At 43.2% G+C, this 17822-nt stretch overlaps 1 protein-coding gene across 3 annotated transcripts in view; it reads right to left on the bottom strand.

The window, feature by feature from the left end:
- The window catches only part of EVA1A (eva-1 homolog A, regulator of programmed cell death), a 203248-nt gene that overhangs the window by 133539 nt on the left and 51887 nt on the right, over nucleotides 1-17822 (bottom strand). For all 3 annotated transcript variants that reach the window (XM_018921429.3, XM_009095745.4, XM_018921435.3), the window contains 2 exons: nucleotides 13124-13338; nucleotides 3123-3246 (listed from right to left, as the gene is read on the bottom strand). In XM_018921429.3, the coding sequence (XP_018776974.1) occupies nucleotides 3123-3246; nucleotides 13124-13338 (339 nt within the window). The remainder of the gene's footprint in view (nucleotides 1-3122; nucleotides 3247-13123; nucleotides 13339-17822) is intronic.

The following is a 17822-nucleotide window of genomic DNA, read 5'->3' as shown; positions in this document are numbered from 1 at the left end:
TGAGCTGCAACACCTCTGCACAAGTTTTCCCTGCTTCCAGCAAGAGTAGTGTCTGAGGGATGAGTAGAGGAGACATCCCCTCATTGCCCTGCCTCCCAGAGCCCCACCATCTGAAAAATCTTTGTCTTTCAGTTTCAGCTTGATTTACTGTCCTCCATCTCCTTGAAACTCTGTCCAAAATAGCACCTTGCCTTGTGCATGAACCCCACAGAGCACAGAGCATCGGAACCACTAGATTTCAAACGCAGGGGAATGTCAGGGAGACAAAACTGCAGTGACAGTGGCTAGAGGGGATGACTGCACAATCTCTTAATTCCTCAGCAAAGGTACAAGCAAATGCCACTAACTTCAGTTTTGCTTTCTTTCAAGGATGTCCTTCTCTTTGGATAACTACCTCCATTCAGAGACCTTCTGAGGTTTGAGCATGACCCTGACAATGGAAGAGCTTGGGTATCCTTATTTTATATTAAAGATGTCCTGTCCAAACTCTGCAGGCCACTTCCCAAAGTGCCTCTAACACCTGTATACAAGAAAATTCACACTCATTTTACCTAGCTATGTGCTTAACCAAAACACCCACTTCAGTGACACGATTATAACAGGCTCCCTCAATAAGCAACAAAAAGAAATAAATATCACTACCAATTCAAGACAATTCAGGCCTTAAATAGCTTATTATCAAAGTATTTATGTTATGTCTGCTGATCAGAAAGACAGGTTCAGAAACAGAACCCAAAAACTTTTATTTGTCTTTTGCTAAAGGTATGTTCAAATCCTGTGCCAGGCAATGAGCTCTTCACAAGGACTTGGATTACAACTGTGTGCTCACACTTTCTGGAACAGCTCAAAACTTCATAGGACGACAGTCTTGGGGTTCAGCTCTTAAGCATATATTTACTTACAGCTCATAAACAACACTCAAGTAGTCAATAACCCAAAAAGCCCACCAAAATTTCTCGTTTTCCTGTATTTTTGCATTTTATGAATGCATCATTCCTCAGTCCCCTCATTAGCCTTCTCCCTACAGAAAGGTGGAAGGACTTACTGAACTCTCAGCAGCACTAGATACTGTTTGTGAGACTCAAAATTAACATTTTGAATCACCAGGGAAAGGCTGACTATGACCTGGTAGCTCTGGGCTAATTCTCACAAATTTCAAACATTGTTAGTAATCTAGTGGGTTCTGATGAAAAGTTTGCCCAATCACTAAGAAACAATGATTTCTGTCAGATTATCCTGTTTCACTCTGAAAAATTTGAGCTGCCTGAAAAATGTCTTTGGGAAATTTTTTCAAGCAACTTCCCCTGCTCTCTTTCAGGAAAATCACCTACCCTACACACTGACAAACTCCTTCTTTACTACTATATCTGTAATTAGCAAAGAATGCCAGGCCATAAATATTAATGCACAGATGGGTCCTGGAGTACCTTCAGAAGTTCAGCACAGGCCTCAATAGTCAGATTTTTCAAGTGAGCTTTGATACAAACCCTGCAGGTTCAGGAGGACTTGTCAGAACACCCCTGTCAAAGAGATGCATTTCTCACCCAACAAGGGATGTTACAATCACCCGTGAAAATCCCACAACAAATGCAGGTGCTTCATTACCTACTTCTGATTTGAATTCCACACAGATTTGGCAAGACCCCCTCACCTCATTAGCACAGGTCTCTGCCTGCTGGTGCATAAAGTTTCTTCTGTGCTGCTGCTGGCAGTCTGAATGTTTCTGCTTTTGTTTTAAACCTTTTCTGAAGTCAGATCTGTTTTTCTCTCCCGTGAAAACTTTCCAGTTTTTTGTTTCTTCCCAAAAATACTGCTGCTGTGATGCTGGGGCCATGTCAGTAATGTCATCTAACAATCTTGAGGCTGGTTCTTAAATGCCATGTCCAGATTAATTGCTATAACCATTTAATTCATAGAATCATTACGGTTGAAAAAGATCTCTAGGATCACCAAGCCCCATTAACCCAGCACTGCAAAGTCCCCTGCTAAACCATGTCCCTAAGCACCACATCTACTTACTTTTGAATACTTCCAACCACAGTAATTCCACCACTTCCCTTGGAAGAGTGGAACAAGGCAGCTTGTTCCAGTGCTTGACCATGCTTTCAGTAAAGAGATTTTTCCAGTTTTTAGATCCTACCTAAACCTCCCCTGGTGCAATCTTAGGCTGTTTTCTCTTGTCATATAATTTGTTACTTGGAAGAAGAGGCTGACCCCCACCTTGGTGGAACCTCCTTTCAGGTGGTTGTACAGTGATAAGGTCCTCCCTGAGCCTCCTTTTTCCAGGCCAAACACCCTCAGTTCCCTCAGATGCTCCTCATCAGACCTGTGCTCAAATAGAAACGGGTCCTGTTCTCCAGCTGACATCAGTGGGCACAGTTTGTCCACATCAAACCTGATCTGTCTCCAAAACAATGTATCTGCTTCCAAGGCCCTGATGGAGAATGGTGTCTAGGCTGTGCTAACTCCCCTGAGGGGCCAGGAATTGGCCAAGAGGGCGTTGGCTGTCCTGAGCCAAAGCTGCTCCAGGCTCACTCCTCTGCAGCACGCATGACTGCACCCCCAGTATCCAGCCCCTTTTAATTTAAACACAGCTAATGAGATCATGCAAAACACAGGGTAACATTTCCCAGCCTGATCTGGGAACAATTAAAAGTTGGCTTCTGGCACGGTGTGGGCAGGTGAGGTTCCTGTCACACCAGCAGCATCACCAGGGCCTGCCTGAGGCACCCAGCTCTGAGGGCCAGGCAAGGAGCTCCCACTGCCTCTGGAGGGGCCAGCAGAGAGGGGACAGTCCCTCTACCCGCCAGGACAGGAGGGCAGCTGCAGGTGGGATCAGGGGAAGCCCACCCGCCGCTGACACCATGAGCTGAACACTGGCAAAGGCTGGCACTGGCACCTGCAGAAACTCGGGCTGCTGGCAAGCTGGAAGGAGGCAGAGCAGGAGCATCCCAGCAAGGCAGCGAGTGAGGGGGGAAGGGGAACACTCCACACTGGGAGCTGTCTTACACTGAAAATAGAGGTGGAAGGGAACAAGTCCTAGAAGGCCTCTCTGGTGAGTGTTAAGTACAAAAATGCTTTGGTCTCAACTGAGTAAAGATATTTGACAGAGAAATACTTACTTGGCCTGCACTTGTACCACACGAGGAGGTACTTGCCGGTCCCGGGGCAGGGGTCCGTCCCAAAGAGCCGGCTGTTGACGAGAAACTGGCAGCTCCGCCTGTCCTGGCACTCATCCAGCATCTTCTGCAGCCGGGGATAGGCACCAGAAACAGAGAAACAAAAGCACTTCAGTGTCCCTGCTAAAGGGAACATCAAACAGAGACAGCCTGCAGAAAGGGAAGGCCATCCTTGCCTCCACAACCAGCCCTGGCAGGAGGCAGGTGATGATGCCCGACACAGCAGGCACCACAGGAGCCACAGACCCAGTGCTCCTTGCACTGTTTTAGGAGCAGGTTTTCATCCCCTTCCATGGGTGCAAAAGGAAGGATTTGCACTGGGATGGTCACAGAGATTTTGAAACACTTGCATGCTATTTGATCATAAGACAGTACAACCCCAGGAAAAGCAGCTTTGAGGACATGGATCCACCTTGAAAGTTAAAAGTAAAGACTTGAACTCTGCCACCACCAATCTGCTTTAGATTTCTCTGGAGATACACAATTTCAAGACAGCTCTTGTCTCAGTTATATAAAAGCTGGTAAATATATAGATATATAAATCGCTGGTATTCCAATAATTAGTAGTTGTGGTGGGAACACTCTTATACAGCCAACTTAGTCAGTTTTTAATAGGGCTCATTCCTCTTCCCCCATGATTATTACATTCTTTTAGCTAAACTCAGGAAGGGGCTGTGAGTCAGGGGGTTCTCCCACTACCGGCATTTTGGGTCCTACCCCCTTTTCTGCTTTTCCTCTAGCACTTGCTCCCCACTCCCCCATTCATTACACTCACAAAAACTCCATTTCAGAATCCTCAGGGGCAAGACATTCTGTCTCCTGCTAGAAAATAGCTTCATTAAGGAAGATTAATGATTTCTTTTAACCCTGTGATCCTCTAAAGCAGTGGTAGTGGGGGAGAATATTATTCAGTGGGGCAGTAATTAAGTTTTAAATTCAGCTGGATGGCTAGGGTGGTATTTATGTACTCCTGCAGAGCCCCTAAAGCACTAAAATTACCATAATGTTTGCCCGACACACATGAACCTGTCAGAGCATTTTGAGACCACAGAGCGAGGTAATCCACCAGCCTCGTTAAGTCCCTGTGATACAGAGCTGTGAATTCCAGCCCCAAAACAATTAATTTTCACTTGCAAGGAGGCACTGGAAAATCCTTCCTCAGAAATTTCCCTAGGCTCCCCTGGTCTCTTTTGTCTTCTCTCTGTTCACTTTTCTTACACCCACCTCGATATTTGGGCTTTCCCACAATCTTCTCCCTGTGCCATTAACATAAAGGCTGTTCCTGCTCAACCATGTGCCACCCAAACCAATTTCTCTCTGCTTCAGTGAGTACTTTCTATTTTTGAGTTCTCCCTGAATGTAATATATAGAATCTTTAGCATTATAACTCTGAATGTCATGCTTTGAACAACAGCTGTTCCAGTTTCAAGTGCAATTTGAAGCTGCCTCATTTGCAGTTGCTCATAACTTCCTACAGCTTTCACCTTTTGGGCTGACACATGCAAGAATTCATGCCTGCCTCAAGTCTGACCTTTATTTTAAAGTTCAAACCAAAACAATCCAGGCCTTTTCTAGCAGGCAGAGAACATATGCTGTTGTTTTCCACTTACAAAGGTAATAAAATGTAGGCATTTCATTTAAAAATACAGGTTTTAGGATGGAAAGGCTGAGAGGAGGTGCACACTGAAGGAGGTGCCTGGGAGCATTAGCCCCAGCTTGACCATCACATTAAAATGCATAGAAAGAGCATATTCTTTCCTCTAGGCTCATAAGGGTTGGCTGCTCACTCAGCATGTAAAATTTAATTTAATGCAAAATCCAGTGAGTTGCAAAGGAATTTAAGCAAGGATCCAGCACAGATAACTCTTTTCATCTCAAAAAGCAAAGAACAATTGAAACAATTCTAGAGGGCTACACATATGGAGAGAAATTCTCTCCAAATCATTGTGCACCTGAAAGGATTTTCTGGTACTGGACAGCCATGCTTACATACAACTAGAACTAAGAATATTAAGCATGGGAAAAGAAGCAGGACCCCAAATGTTCCCTTCCCCTCTAGGGAAGCTTTCTCCCCTCAAAGGCAGCAGGCTTGGGTTTTGAACTACAAACCTGTTCACAGCAGATGGGTGGGCATTTCAAGAGCCTTCAGCTTTGTGTCATAGGTGCTGTTAAAACCAGTTGGAAAACCTCCCTGGGTTTTCTCAGAGACTGAGGTGGGCCAACAAGAAAACAAGTTTGAAAACCTCAGCTGAGATACCTCAGCAGCACTTTTTCATCTGTCCTCAGGCTCAGCATCAGGAACAAGGACCTCAGAGAACCATGGACATGGGCAGCCTTCAGGTAGTGCCACTTTGTCTTGGCTCTGTTCTAACTTTTGGCAGCTCTTGCTTATTCCTTGTATTCCACATAAGTGAAACCTCCTGAGTTTACTTCCAGTGGTATGCAAAGGGTAGATGAGGGCAGCAAAAAACAAAGCCTTAGGGAGAAATTTGTAACTAAATTAAGGAGCAAAAGTCACCCCTGCTGTTGTGAGAGCACAGAAAAAAAGTGAAGTATTCTTGGGTCTCAATATGCCATTTACTAATTTGTTATAGTGTTTAGCTACAGTTCCAATTTAATTTGACAATAGCCATGACTGAAAAGTTTCACGGGGGGAAAGAAATCAATATTCCTTTTCATTCATGTAACTCTATTTTACCTCCCCCCAAAGGGCAACATTTTTTCCTGAAAATCTAAAAAAATCATTAAGATTTCTGATTTCCTGTACTCAGTTTGAGTAATGTCCTATGTATAATGAAACATATCCATAAAAAGTAAATACATATGTTCAATACTCAGTGAAATACATCAGGAAAAAATGCAGGGAAAATTACCTCTAGTTGACGGTGCATTTTCTTGATTAAATATTTTTTAAAATGTTGTTACACCAGTCTTAATGTTAACTTAAAAACTTGAACATGTAACTTTTACCATCCTTGTATGCACAGAAATTTTCTTTCCCATTGCTTTCATCAGCATGTGCTATGTGCCAGCATTTTCTTAAACACTGTGCAGAACATGTGTGACCAGATGATCCCCCAAAGGTGCAACTCCCTGCAGGTCCAGAGGTTCTGGTGTTTACCAGAAGTCAAGACTTTGGCTTTCTGGCCTTACTCTCAAAAATCATACATCTAGGCAGTATCAGAGCTCTGGCAGATGTCAGATGTTTTTCTGAAGTATTTGCAGATGATCAGGTAGACTGATACCAGGAAGGTTGGGAGTTCACTTGGTAGTGAGGGAATGTCTTCAGCTCACATGTTTTTTGCTTAGTGGATGGAAAAATGTAGGTAATTCATTCTATGTTTTCCTTGTTGTTAAGTGGTTGTCACTGTCAGCTGAAAAGGTGGGGAAACACAACCACAAAACCAGCCAGAAAGAGGCCCACAAACAATCTGGACTTGCACAGGAACAGCAATAGGCCCACAGAACTGTCCCTAACTGGGAGGCGCAACCAGTTCCATATGTCTCCAACTCTGGTAGATCCCCGACTAAAGCCAAATAAAGTCACCTCAGTTTAGATTATATTATAACAATCACTCCAACTGAGGAAGGTGGAGGAGGAATTCAGGAATTCCTGTCTGGCATGAAAGGGGAGGGAAGACACATTAATTGCACTGTGCCATTTTATAATTGTGTTACAGTGGTAAATCAGGCCTGAGGGCTGACAGCCAGTGCTCAGGAGGGAAACTGCGACTGTTTAAACCCATTCCACTCCCTGGTTCATGACTGAGCTAAGAAGCTGCAAGATTTAGAGGAGATAAGAGAGCAAGAAAAGTGAATTCAAGTAAAACAAACACTAATCTAACCCCTGTGATTTATGCCCTGGATTAATCTCCCTGTGGTGACCTGGGTCTTAAAGCAAGGGCAGCCTCAAGCTCAAAATCATGTCTTTCAAGTAGCCACTGCAGATGAAACACCATTCTCGTGCTCATTTTGTTGTGCTCATTAGCTAAGTAATTGCTTGTGCTCATTAGATAACAACCTTTTAAATGAGGAGCTGGATGTGAGCTCTGCAAGGAGGCCATCCCCAGCCATTCCCAGGGGTGTGCTCGTTTTTAGCCTGTCTCTTCAAATCAGTCTTCAAGAAGTGCTTCCCCTGCAAGCTTAAAATAAACCACAACTGAGCTTAACACCCAAGGCAATTAAACTTATCTCAGTTCTTGGTCCCTCAGAGCAGTTCAGAGATTCAACACACTTAGGGTGAAACTTTGGGCCCATAGAAGCCAATGGTGAAACTGAAAGGGAACAAGGGCTTTGCCACAGGGCTGCTCCCTGTACAGCCTCCATCTTCAAAGGACCATAAGGACTGACTGCAGGGCATGTCAGTCATGCATGAAATTACACAGAGGAGCCCTACTAAATAATTGCCCAAATTGTGTGTTGCTGGGGAGAGTAAATCACAGAGCAAGCTGCATTAATGTATCAGAACGATGTGCAAAGGCACATAGCTTTGTATTAAGAAATTTATGCGAGAAGATACAAGTAATTTTAAGTATTTTTTGGTCAAATTCAGTCCAGGCATAGATATTATGGTAGAGTTACACCAACACTTATATTGGCACACCTCCAGAATTCTTGTAATGGGAAGAAGTAAATGCAACAAACAAGGCAGCATGAACTCTCCCCACAGCACAATGCGTTCATAATGGCTTCATGTCAATTTCACTTGAATTTTGATACTCTTTTATGTACCCTTGCACACTGGTAATACTTTAAAACATGCTATAAACTTAGTGCTTTCAAGTTGAAAACTTATTTACAGGTCCTGTTTCTGAACACTGAACATTCATCTCCATTCACGCAAATTACTGAAGTCCATGGAAGAAGAAGATTTTCCAAGAATCAGCTACAGGGAAGCACAGACTACATGAGGAAGTGAAATCCATGCTGATGAGATGCAGGTGTCCTGCCTATGGCTTCATTGAGCCACCTTCCCAGCCTGCTCCACTAGAAACTAGTTCAGCTTTGCCCAAATTACTGCATTCCATGTGTGCATCACTTGCAGAAGAGATCAAGGCCCTGAATCTTGATCTATAGCAGGTTTTAGTGTTCTGCTCTTATCACTCTCCCATGGACTTTGCTGTGCTCACAGCAGAGTCAGCAGGAGGGAACTATGCCCACATGTTTGGTGATTCACATAAACATACAAGACTGTGAAATAAAGGACTGAAAACTGGGCATGCATTCCCTGTCACCTGCTCTGCTGTGGGGGTAGTAGATGCCAGCAGGACAATAGAGCAGACAGCAGTGGGCTGGGATGTTAAAACACCAGCAGGATTCACCAGTGCTTCTCTGGCAGGGCCTTGAAAGAGCCCAGAAACAGCAATTCACAAAGAGCAGCAACATGATCATCAAATAGAAGGACCTGATAAAGGCTGCATTACAAATATCACCTAATTAACATTACCTACATTTCCTAACAGTAGGAAACTTAATCTGTATGCAGGGTCAACTTCAAAGGGAGAGGAGGTCTAAGCTAAAGAAATACAAAAGGATGCATAACCAAAAGTCATGGGATTAAAGAAAGGGAAAGCTTAAAAGACAAAGTGGAAAAAAAATCCCTGGGAGCAAACCATTACACTGTCAAGCAGGATCTTAGTGGCAATGATGGAAGCCCCATGACTTGGAAAGTTTAAATTTAGAGTAAACAAAGCATTAGGAGGCTTACACCCTGGGGAGCAGTCCTGCCTCATCAGGGAGACAGGCTGCACTGACCACCTCTGCCTCCAATGCCTCCTCTCCTGCAGGACATAATCACTCTGCTCTGATGAGCTGCTTCAGTCATGCCAAAGATTTCACAGACACAGCAATTTAGAGATTGTCTGTGACCTCTGCATCCAACAGTTCTACTTGCAAATAACTAGCTGGAGGAGCCACATGCCAGAGAGTTCTATTTCAGCTTAGGCATGAATGAAATAGCACTGGTTATGTGATTTTTAACAGCAACTTCGGCAGTGCAGAACTCTTCTGGACCCTGAGCTCACTGCTCACAGACCTCTGCAAAGTAGTTAATATGGTCTGAAAAAGAGTTGCCCATACTGCTCTTTAGTTCACTGACATTTTTGAGACTGAAACTTTCCTTGTTCAAACTGCCTAGAAACTGTTATATTGAATATTTCTAATATTCAGTATAACAATGGGTTCTCCTCCCAGTGGTACTGAGGACCATTATTCTTCCTTTCTACCAATTTCTTCCTTCTTTCCCCCAACCATCATCATCTTCTAGATGTTCAGAGTAATGAGAAAGGGCTCATTTTTATTCCTGTTGAGGCCACTTAGGGCTGTGACATCAGTGGTACCATGCAATATCTGGTGACTGGACATGTCAGGAACCATTGTCTTTGGCCTGCCAAGAAAGCTGGAGCAGTTGGGAATGTTTCCTTTTACTTGGTATTTTACCTTTAATCCAGAATAACTGGGCATGCAAGGAATCTGCTCTTTTGCAGGGCTGCTGAAGCGACAGCAGGAGATGGTGGCAGCAAAGGTGTCCTGTCTCTCGCCCAAAGGACAAAAGGAAATACCACATCAGCAGCACTAGTGATCCTTGTCACCAAGCGCTGGTTGTCCTGGAGAGTGTTGAAAGAGACCCAGGGCACAGGCCATGCCCACACTCCCTCCCCAGATTAGCTAATCTTTCTAAAGAGAGTTGGGATTCAGCTCCAGAGCACCTTCTAAGCACAGCTCCTCTTGGCACAGCTCCTCCTCCTTCCTTTCCAAAGGCAAAATATTGCCCTTGGAAGAGCACCTATCTGCTGATTTCAGTACCTGTGCGTATGAAGAGAGAAGTTAGTCCTCAATGGCTTTGGTAAATATCAGGGGACAGAAACACAACAAATTAAGTGGCTCTCCAGGGTTTTCTGTTTTCCTTACAAATAAACTATGGTTTTATTTTCTGCCAATTTATCAAAATGAGAAAATTGCAGATAATCTGCTGTAAAGTGTAATACAGTTTTCTGGTAATAAGCAATAATTTTAGCCAACCATTTACATTCTTCCATACAGATCTCAAGTGTTTCCTTGCTGAAAACAAGTGGCATCAGAAACACTGGTCCAGAATTCAGCCTTCTAGTACATAAAGGGGGCCTACAAGAGGCTTACAAGAAGGGCGTGCAGCCATACAATAAGGGGGAAAGGCCTTGAGGTGAAGAAGGGTAAATTTAGATTAGATACTCAGAAGAAATTCTTTACTCAGAGCCTGGTGAGGCACTGGAACAGACTGCCCAGTTCTGGCTGTCCCACCCCTGGAAGTGTTCAAGGCCAGATTGGGTGGGGCTTTGGGCAACCTGATCTAGTGAAAGGTGTCCCTGCACATGGCAGGGGGTTGGAACCGGATGATCTTTAAGCTCCCTTCCACCTCAGACCATTCTATGAATCTCTGATAATTCTATGAATGTCCAAATTCTTTGTGCATTTGGAAAGCTCCCACTGACTCTGACACTGCAGTGTTAGAACAACAGAAATGTGTAGTCTAGGGTCACTGGGTCACTGCCCTAATGTCTCATACACACTCTCCCAGGTGGTCTGCAAACAAAACAAGTGACTAGAGCAAGGAATCCTGGCAGCCAGTCACATAAAGCTGAATTAGCAGTGGTTCTCTCAGTGTAATCAACTCCTTCTTTTCCCTTTTTAACATAGAAACAATATCTGAACTGGACATTTACAGTGGAGAGAGACTGTAAAAGGGAGATTACATGCACAGCTAGTGTTTGCAGGGCACAGTTAATAAATGCTCCTCACACTGCCTCCAGACCACTCTCCAAAGAAGCGGCAAATCTATACAGTCATGGGTTTGATTAGACACAGTGATTTTATATACTTAGTTATGAAGGGTTTGGTTTGGCTGACTTTTTCAATTACTGACAACCAGAATATACACACAATTGGTCCTGCCTGTAGCAGCTATATATCTGAGTTGCAAAACCACAAAAATACACGCAATTTCCTTGTCTACAGCTTTCCAATTTTCCTACACACATGCATTTCCTACCAGTGAGCTGCAGGCAGCTTGCCATTCAGCTTGTGGAGAGAGGCCTCACCCCCTCCAGAACTGAGAGGGAAGAGGAGATTCATCTCTGCCATTTGGACTCATCCTACCCTGGACAACCACAACACATGGAGGGATCAAAGCCACACCTGAGGGCACCAAAGAGTCTGTGAGTTTCCTCCAAAAAGGCTCAGGAACTTGCCAAAGGTGTCCCAAGAAATCTGTGGCAGAAGAGAGAATGTCAGCTGCTTTCCCAGCACATCTGCATCCCCCAAAATGGGTTAATAACAGTGTTTTGGTCTCAGTCCTGTAAGAAATGTACTGCACAAGGGCTCTGCTGCAGGACTACCTACAGGGAATACAGTTCTCTCTCTGATAAACAGGGATTGGGAATTTCAAGCCACCTAAATATTGAAGGCAAAGCTAATGGGGAACAGGTCTGAGGACATAAAAAGCTAAGAGAGGCAGGTAAGGATTTATTTTCAATCCCTCCTACATATAAAACCATGAAATGGAAACCCTAGGGTAATCTCTTCCCTCTTCTCAAGTTCTTCCATATGCCTTAAGTGGGCCACTCACCCACAAGGGTTCAAGCGATGCTCAGAGCCATCAATCACCTTGGTAAAGGAAATGTTGTGAGAAAATTTTTCTGTAAATCAATAAAAGAAGGGAAGGCTAGCCTCTGCCAAAGCTTTCTCTCTGTGTTCTCCCACCCTAAACAACACAACTGCCTCTCATCTGTTTCATTATGAACTTTTGTTAGCATATCTGGGAAAATCTTCCACTGGTAAGGAACACATCCTCCCATACCACAGCTCAGTCCTTTGCTGTGCAGTGGAGTTGTCATGAGGGCAACTTCAAATCTGTCAGCTTAAGGGTTACACTACAGCCAAACACCAACCTTGTGCAAATTCTTGAGAACTTACCTCTGGCATTTGGAAGCCAAAGCACTCATCTCAACTTTTTAAAAAATGCTGTAAATGTCTCTTAAAAACCTTGGATGCAAGAGGGAGAAGTGATGTGGAAAACTCTGGCCTTCAGCCAAATTATAAAAGAAATTACTCACTAACCCCGTAGGTTCATTAATCTAGTCTGCTATAAATTTTTATTATGAGTTATTATTGATTCTAAGCCATAAACATACTGGATGACTGAGAGCTTTGCCCAAAAGTTTTCACAGTCCCAAATCTGGCACTTGGAAAAACTTGTGCTTGCTTCAATAGCCAGGAGCAGACCCTGTTCATCTCAACATCAGCCAACTGATGTTTCTAATTTTAGTTGTTCTTACTGACAGTTGAGTAACCCTGGCACCTTCCAAATAATCCTTTGATTTGCTGACGTCACTTGTGCTCTTGGGACAATACACAGAGACAACTTTCCCTACACAGACGGTCAGAGCTGATTAACTACTGGGGGATGTTGCAAGTTTAAGTGATGTATGACCACTTACATCTTAGTGGCCTAAGAGCCAAATGAGTCACCAGAAGTAAAGCCAAGGATTTTCTTTGGGTTTCAAGTTACCAAAGTAAAAGCCTCTTGAAATAGGATCTAAAGCAAAAAGAATGCTACAGCAATTTCTGAATGTGTTGAAAAAGCTAGTAATTGGGAAGGAAAACTATAAGAATAATGCTCTTTAAACACAGTCAAACATAATGCAGTCCTGAAGTGTAATTCTCCTTCAACCACATTCCTGAACTTTTACTGACTAGAGTTGCAGGAAAACTAAGAAATTCACTATCAAAATCTAATTTAGTCCTGTCTAAACTACAAGGATGAATTATCCACTAAACTGAGTGAGATGTCAGAGCTCCCGTGCTGGGTAGCCCAGCTTAAGGCAGGTCTGTGCTGCACCAACACTCAGAGCTGCTGCCTGGCTAAGGAAAGGTGAAGTTCAAAATAAAGAAATGCATTTTAACAATACCTGAAGAGAAGTTCCAACTGAGCAGGCAACATCTTCTTTAATTAAAGGTGCATAGGAGTGGGGATAGCGAGAAGGACACAGCTGATGACTTGGTACAATTCGGCCATAAAAAGAAGACTGGATGCTGATGGTGGTTCTGTGGGGACATCTCAGGGACACATATTCTCCATCACAGGCATGGTCAGTGTAATTCTTTAATACCTGTGATATGTAACCTGCAAAAACCATGACAAAAACCATCATTAGGGAAAAGTTGTTAATAATTAGTTGATTTACAGCAGTGCAGCCAACAAACACAAAATAATAGGCAATGAGGGATGCAGATTTTATTACTCATCTCAGAAAGGTGCAAAGGAGAGACCTGATGACAGGGACATTAGGGACACTTGGTGATTTGACCTTCAGCCATGTTTCATATCCTCAGTGGAAGGAACATTTGGATGCTCTAAACTCTTAGTTGAATCATACAATTTATTTACATCAGCATATCTGTCAGGTTTACAGGAAATGCAGCTGAGCCAAACTCATCATTTAGACTCAGTCTAGATGCCGCATGTAATTCTTGGACCCCCAATACAAGACAGATTTCAATAAACTGGACTGAGTACAGAAAGCCACCAAAAAGGCTGGAAGCTGGAGCATTTTCACTGTTAGAAGTGGCTTCTTCAGCCTGGAGAAGAGACATTTTTGGGAGGAAATAACAGCAGCCTGCCAGTATCTACTCTGAGGTTATCAAAGAGATGGAGCAGACTCTTCACAGTAGGAAAATGAGAAATAACAGGCACAATAAGAAACGGGAGAGTTTTAGACCAAATATATGGAGCAACTCCTTCAGAGAGCAGCCAAGCAGTGGAACAGCTTGCCCAGAGAAGCTGTGCAGCCTACATTATTGGAAGTTTCCAAACATTACTGGATAAAGCCCTGAGCCACCCAGTCTGACATTCTAGAGCAGTAGCTTAGACTAGAGAACAGAAGTCCCTTCCAACATCACTTTTCTTCTAAACTAATGATCATGGGCAAAAAGCCCAAACGCAGAGTCACTAATGGGAAGGTTGGGGTACAACTGGTTGTATGGGGTCCTATTTCATCTTGGCACACCAGTCCCATCTCTGATCTCCTTTCACATTATATCATTTTAATTCTAGCTGCTCCTTCTGTTCTAGGCCTTTGACACTTCCTGAGAGCTTTGCTTTCTCTCTCATTTTGAACAGTCGCAATATTCTTGGAAAACACTGTACAGAACCAAATCTCTCTTTGTTTCTTAGGGGATTATGTTATCCACGATAATGAAGTTGTGGACAAGAATTAAGCAGGGGGACAAAGTCTCATTAAAATTACACTGAGTCAAAAGGGCTGATTGGAGCCAGGTTGCCATGGGAGCTCCCAAACAATCCTAACTTTGCCACACTCATGGAAGTCTCCTCGTTGCTGATACAGAGACATCCATACAGGGAACATTAGAGCATGCCCCATGTCAGTGTCAGCTATGGCTCCATTCAACCCCACAGATCTCCTCTCTGCAATGGATTTGAAAGTCCCCTTCCCACTACTGCCACCTACACAAGCCTACAAGCAGCCACCCCACAATGCCTGTCCCTATATTTCTCTTCCTCTGTGGAGGAAGACAGAGAGAGGACATGATGGGATGGCTGCTGCTATACTCTTACGAGACATAGTAGAGAAAAAAGACAAAGCAATTAAAAGAAACAATCCCTGGACAAATTCCTAAAAGGGAAGATAAAACTTGTTTTTCAGAAAAAAAGACTATTCTCTTGAATAGTGACCCATAATCACAGAATGACTTAGGTTTTTACCTTTGCAAGTCATCTAGTCCAGCCTTCTGTTCCAAGCAGGGCCAATTTAGTCCAGCTTTCCCAGTTCTGAACCCAAGGGTGGAGCCTCCACAACCTCTCTGAGCATCCTGTGCCAAAGCCTAACAACTGTCACAGTGAAACCTTTCAGAGAGAAGACTGGTTCCATTTTGTCTATACCTTTGGGTACTTTAAAACAATAATTAAATCCCATTTTCCCAATATTTTACTTCCCATATCCAGACCTTTTACTGGGAATCGCTCTTCTTCCATGCCAACACCAAAACCTAGCTCAGGAGTGCTGTGAAAGACCACCAGTTTCAACAAATTTCAAGGTGTCTAAAACAACTACAATTACTGTTCTTAGAGAAAACCAACACACAGTAATTTAGCTTCATCATTCAGCTGCCACTGTGGGGGCTGGATTCTCTGATTTCTCTAAATTTTAGCCTGTAGTTCTTACTTAACACTTCTGTTGCTGCAGTGCCTCGAGGTGTGTGCCAAATAAATATTTACTCAAATCAGCATATTAATTTCCAAGTCCCAAGGGCAGCTTTTACTCATAAGAAAAAAGCTGAGACAGCCCCAGTTATCAGAGTGAGTAGTGACAGGGCTGCATCAGATCAGCAAAAAACGCTATTTAATTTAGTGCCTTTATTTCACTTGTTCAAGGAGGCACTCTGGGACAAAATTAACTACTGGCGTGGACCTGCTTTCCCAGTTGGTAGAATACATGCCCTGGGGGTGCTGCACACCTAGTCCTGGAATTAGTTCAGCTCTCTCCCTCAAAAGTAAGGCAACTATGCAGTATGGCCATCAGGGCAAGCGAACCACAAACAGAATCAGAATACAACACAAAATATTGAAATGCATTTCCACGCTGTTAGTCCAGCGCATTAGAACTTTTCCCCGAGGCCACCCTATTAAGGAGCCAGAGAAATACAACCAAAGTGCAGTCAGGACTCTACTGTCTCCTCTGAATATTCAACTACTCTGTCAGAAGAGTCTCCTACAGCATGCCTTTCATATTGCCAATTCAGAATCAGGGAAGGTTTCAGCCCCTGCAATTAGTGCAGATCACTTGTTGAAACAGCTCCTTCCTCTCATCTTCCATCAGCAATCTCAAAATAACTTGAGTTCACTCAAGCTCAAGATATTGATGGGATTGAATGCTTTGATGGAGACTGACTCATAATACACAAAGGACAATGCCTGAAACATCTGGCACTGACCACTGTCAGAGAGAAGAGGCTGGATTAGGCACGGGAATGGTCACAGAGGAGATGATGTTCTTCAAAGTGCAAAAGGAAGTGGCTGTAGGGAGTTACTGGGATTTTTTTTCTCTTTAAGTGAGTCAGATTTGTACTATATCATTGGTAGTTCTTTTGAAAGTGTTGGCATTTCATTACCCATTGATTCCTTGTTCAGTAACCCAACATCTGAATTATTTTCAGGGCCCTTGTTGAATTTTCAGTAACAAGTCTCCAAGGTATAACCTTTTATACCCTTATGAGTGGCACTAGGGAGGGAACTACTGGGACTCTCTTTGCTGAATGAAATACTTAAACATGAAGCCAATGGCAGGTGATTGAGAACTTTTATAGCACTTGTATACCAGGGTAAAACAATGTTAGAGCAGGCAGAATTTTGAGCTTTTCTTAAAAAATATTAATTTCATTTGAAAACATGTTAAAAGCAACAAAGAAATCTAAGGAATTAAACCCATTAAGTGTTTTCAAAATGCTTCATGTTTTGAAAACCTGGGATAACAAAAATAATCTCAATATGTTTTGGGGTTAACACTTCTCTTTTGTTAAGGATTGTGTCAAGGATGTGGAATCTTTGATGGTGGGCTTTCATACTCCCAAATTAAATCAATGTATGGAGCTCCAGAGTTAAAAGCCTCTTCAATTCAAAAAAACAGAGTCACCCCCAAAGCAGGGATTTACACTCTGGAGACAAAATAAACAACCAAAAGAAATGCATCATGAAATGATAGATCATTTTTCCCTCAAAATAGAAGGAAATGTTCCCTTCAAACACCGCTTGTAATTTATTTTTCCAAAGTGTGGGGTTTACCTGCTACCAGTCATCAGCAATTATTTTACACTACTCACCAAATACAATGCTTAATCCTGACTGTAACTTCATCCCCCCCCAGCAATGTCAGCTCCCAAGAATCATTTGAACCATTGCCTCTCCAGGAAACTGTTGATCAGTTCCCACCCAACAGTCAGTTCTAAATCCTAACTCATATGAAGGAAAGAGAAACATAACAGCTTCATACAGAATAGCACCATTTTACAGGAACTGTAAATCTAACATCCCCCTTTATTACTCTCATGGAGCTACAGCCCTTCCTTCTTGAAACCAAAGCAGCTGATGGAGCAGTTCACAAAAGCACAGATGGCATAAGAGCTTCTACCCATCCAGAAGTAGAAAAATACAGCCTCCAGTACGTAAACAGGCTTTACAACAAGTCCAAAGAGGGGCATTTCACAGGGGCACAAAGTGAGGGGACAAGACAGAATGGCTTTAAACTAGAAAATTCTCCTCTTAGAAAGAAATTCTTGACTGTGAGGGTGGTGAGGCCCTGGCACAGGTTGTCCAGAGAAGCTGTGGCTGCCCCATCTCTGGAAGTGTCCAAGACCAGGTTGGACAGAGCTTGGAGCAACCTGGGATAATGGAAGGTGCCCCTGCACAAGACAGGGGATTGTAATGAGATGGTCTTTAAGGTCCTTTTCCAGCCCAAACTGTTCTATGATTCTGTGATTCTGTGAGTCTATGAGTCTGTAACTGTTCTATGATAACAGCAGAGCACACAAACATTCATTCATGTATCCCATTTAACCATGGCTGTCTAAAACCAGCAAGTTCTCTTCTCCTGC

Source organism: Serinus canaria, chromosome 3, assembly GCF_022539315.1.
Source record: "Serinus canaria isolate serCan28SL12 chromosome 3, serCan2020, whole genome shotgun sequence".
Classification (NCBI taxonomy): Eukaryota; Metazoa; Chordata; class Aves; order Passeriformes; family Fringillidae; genus Serinus; species Serinus canaria.
Note: the sequence above shows the minus strand (reverse complement) of the source record. Positions and strands in the feature narration are given on the sequence as shown.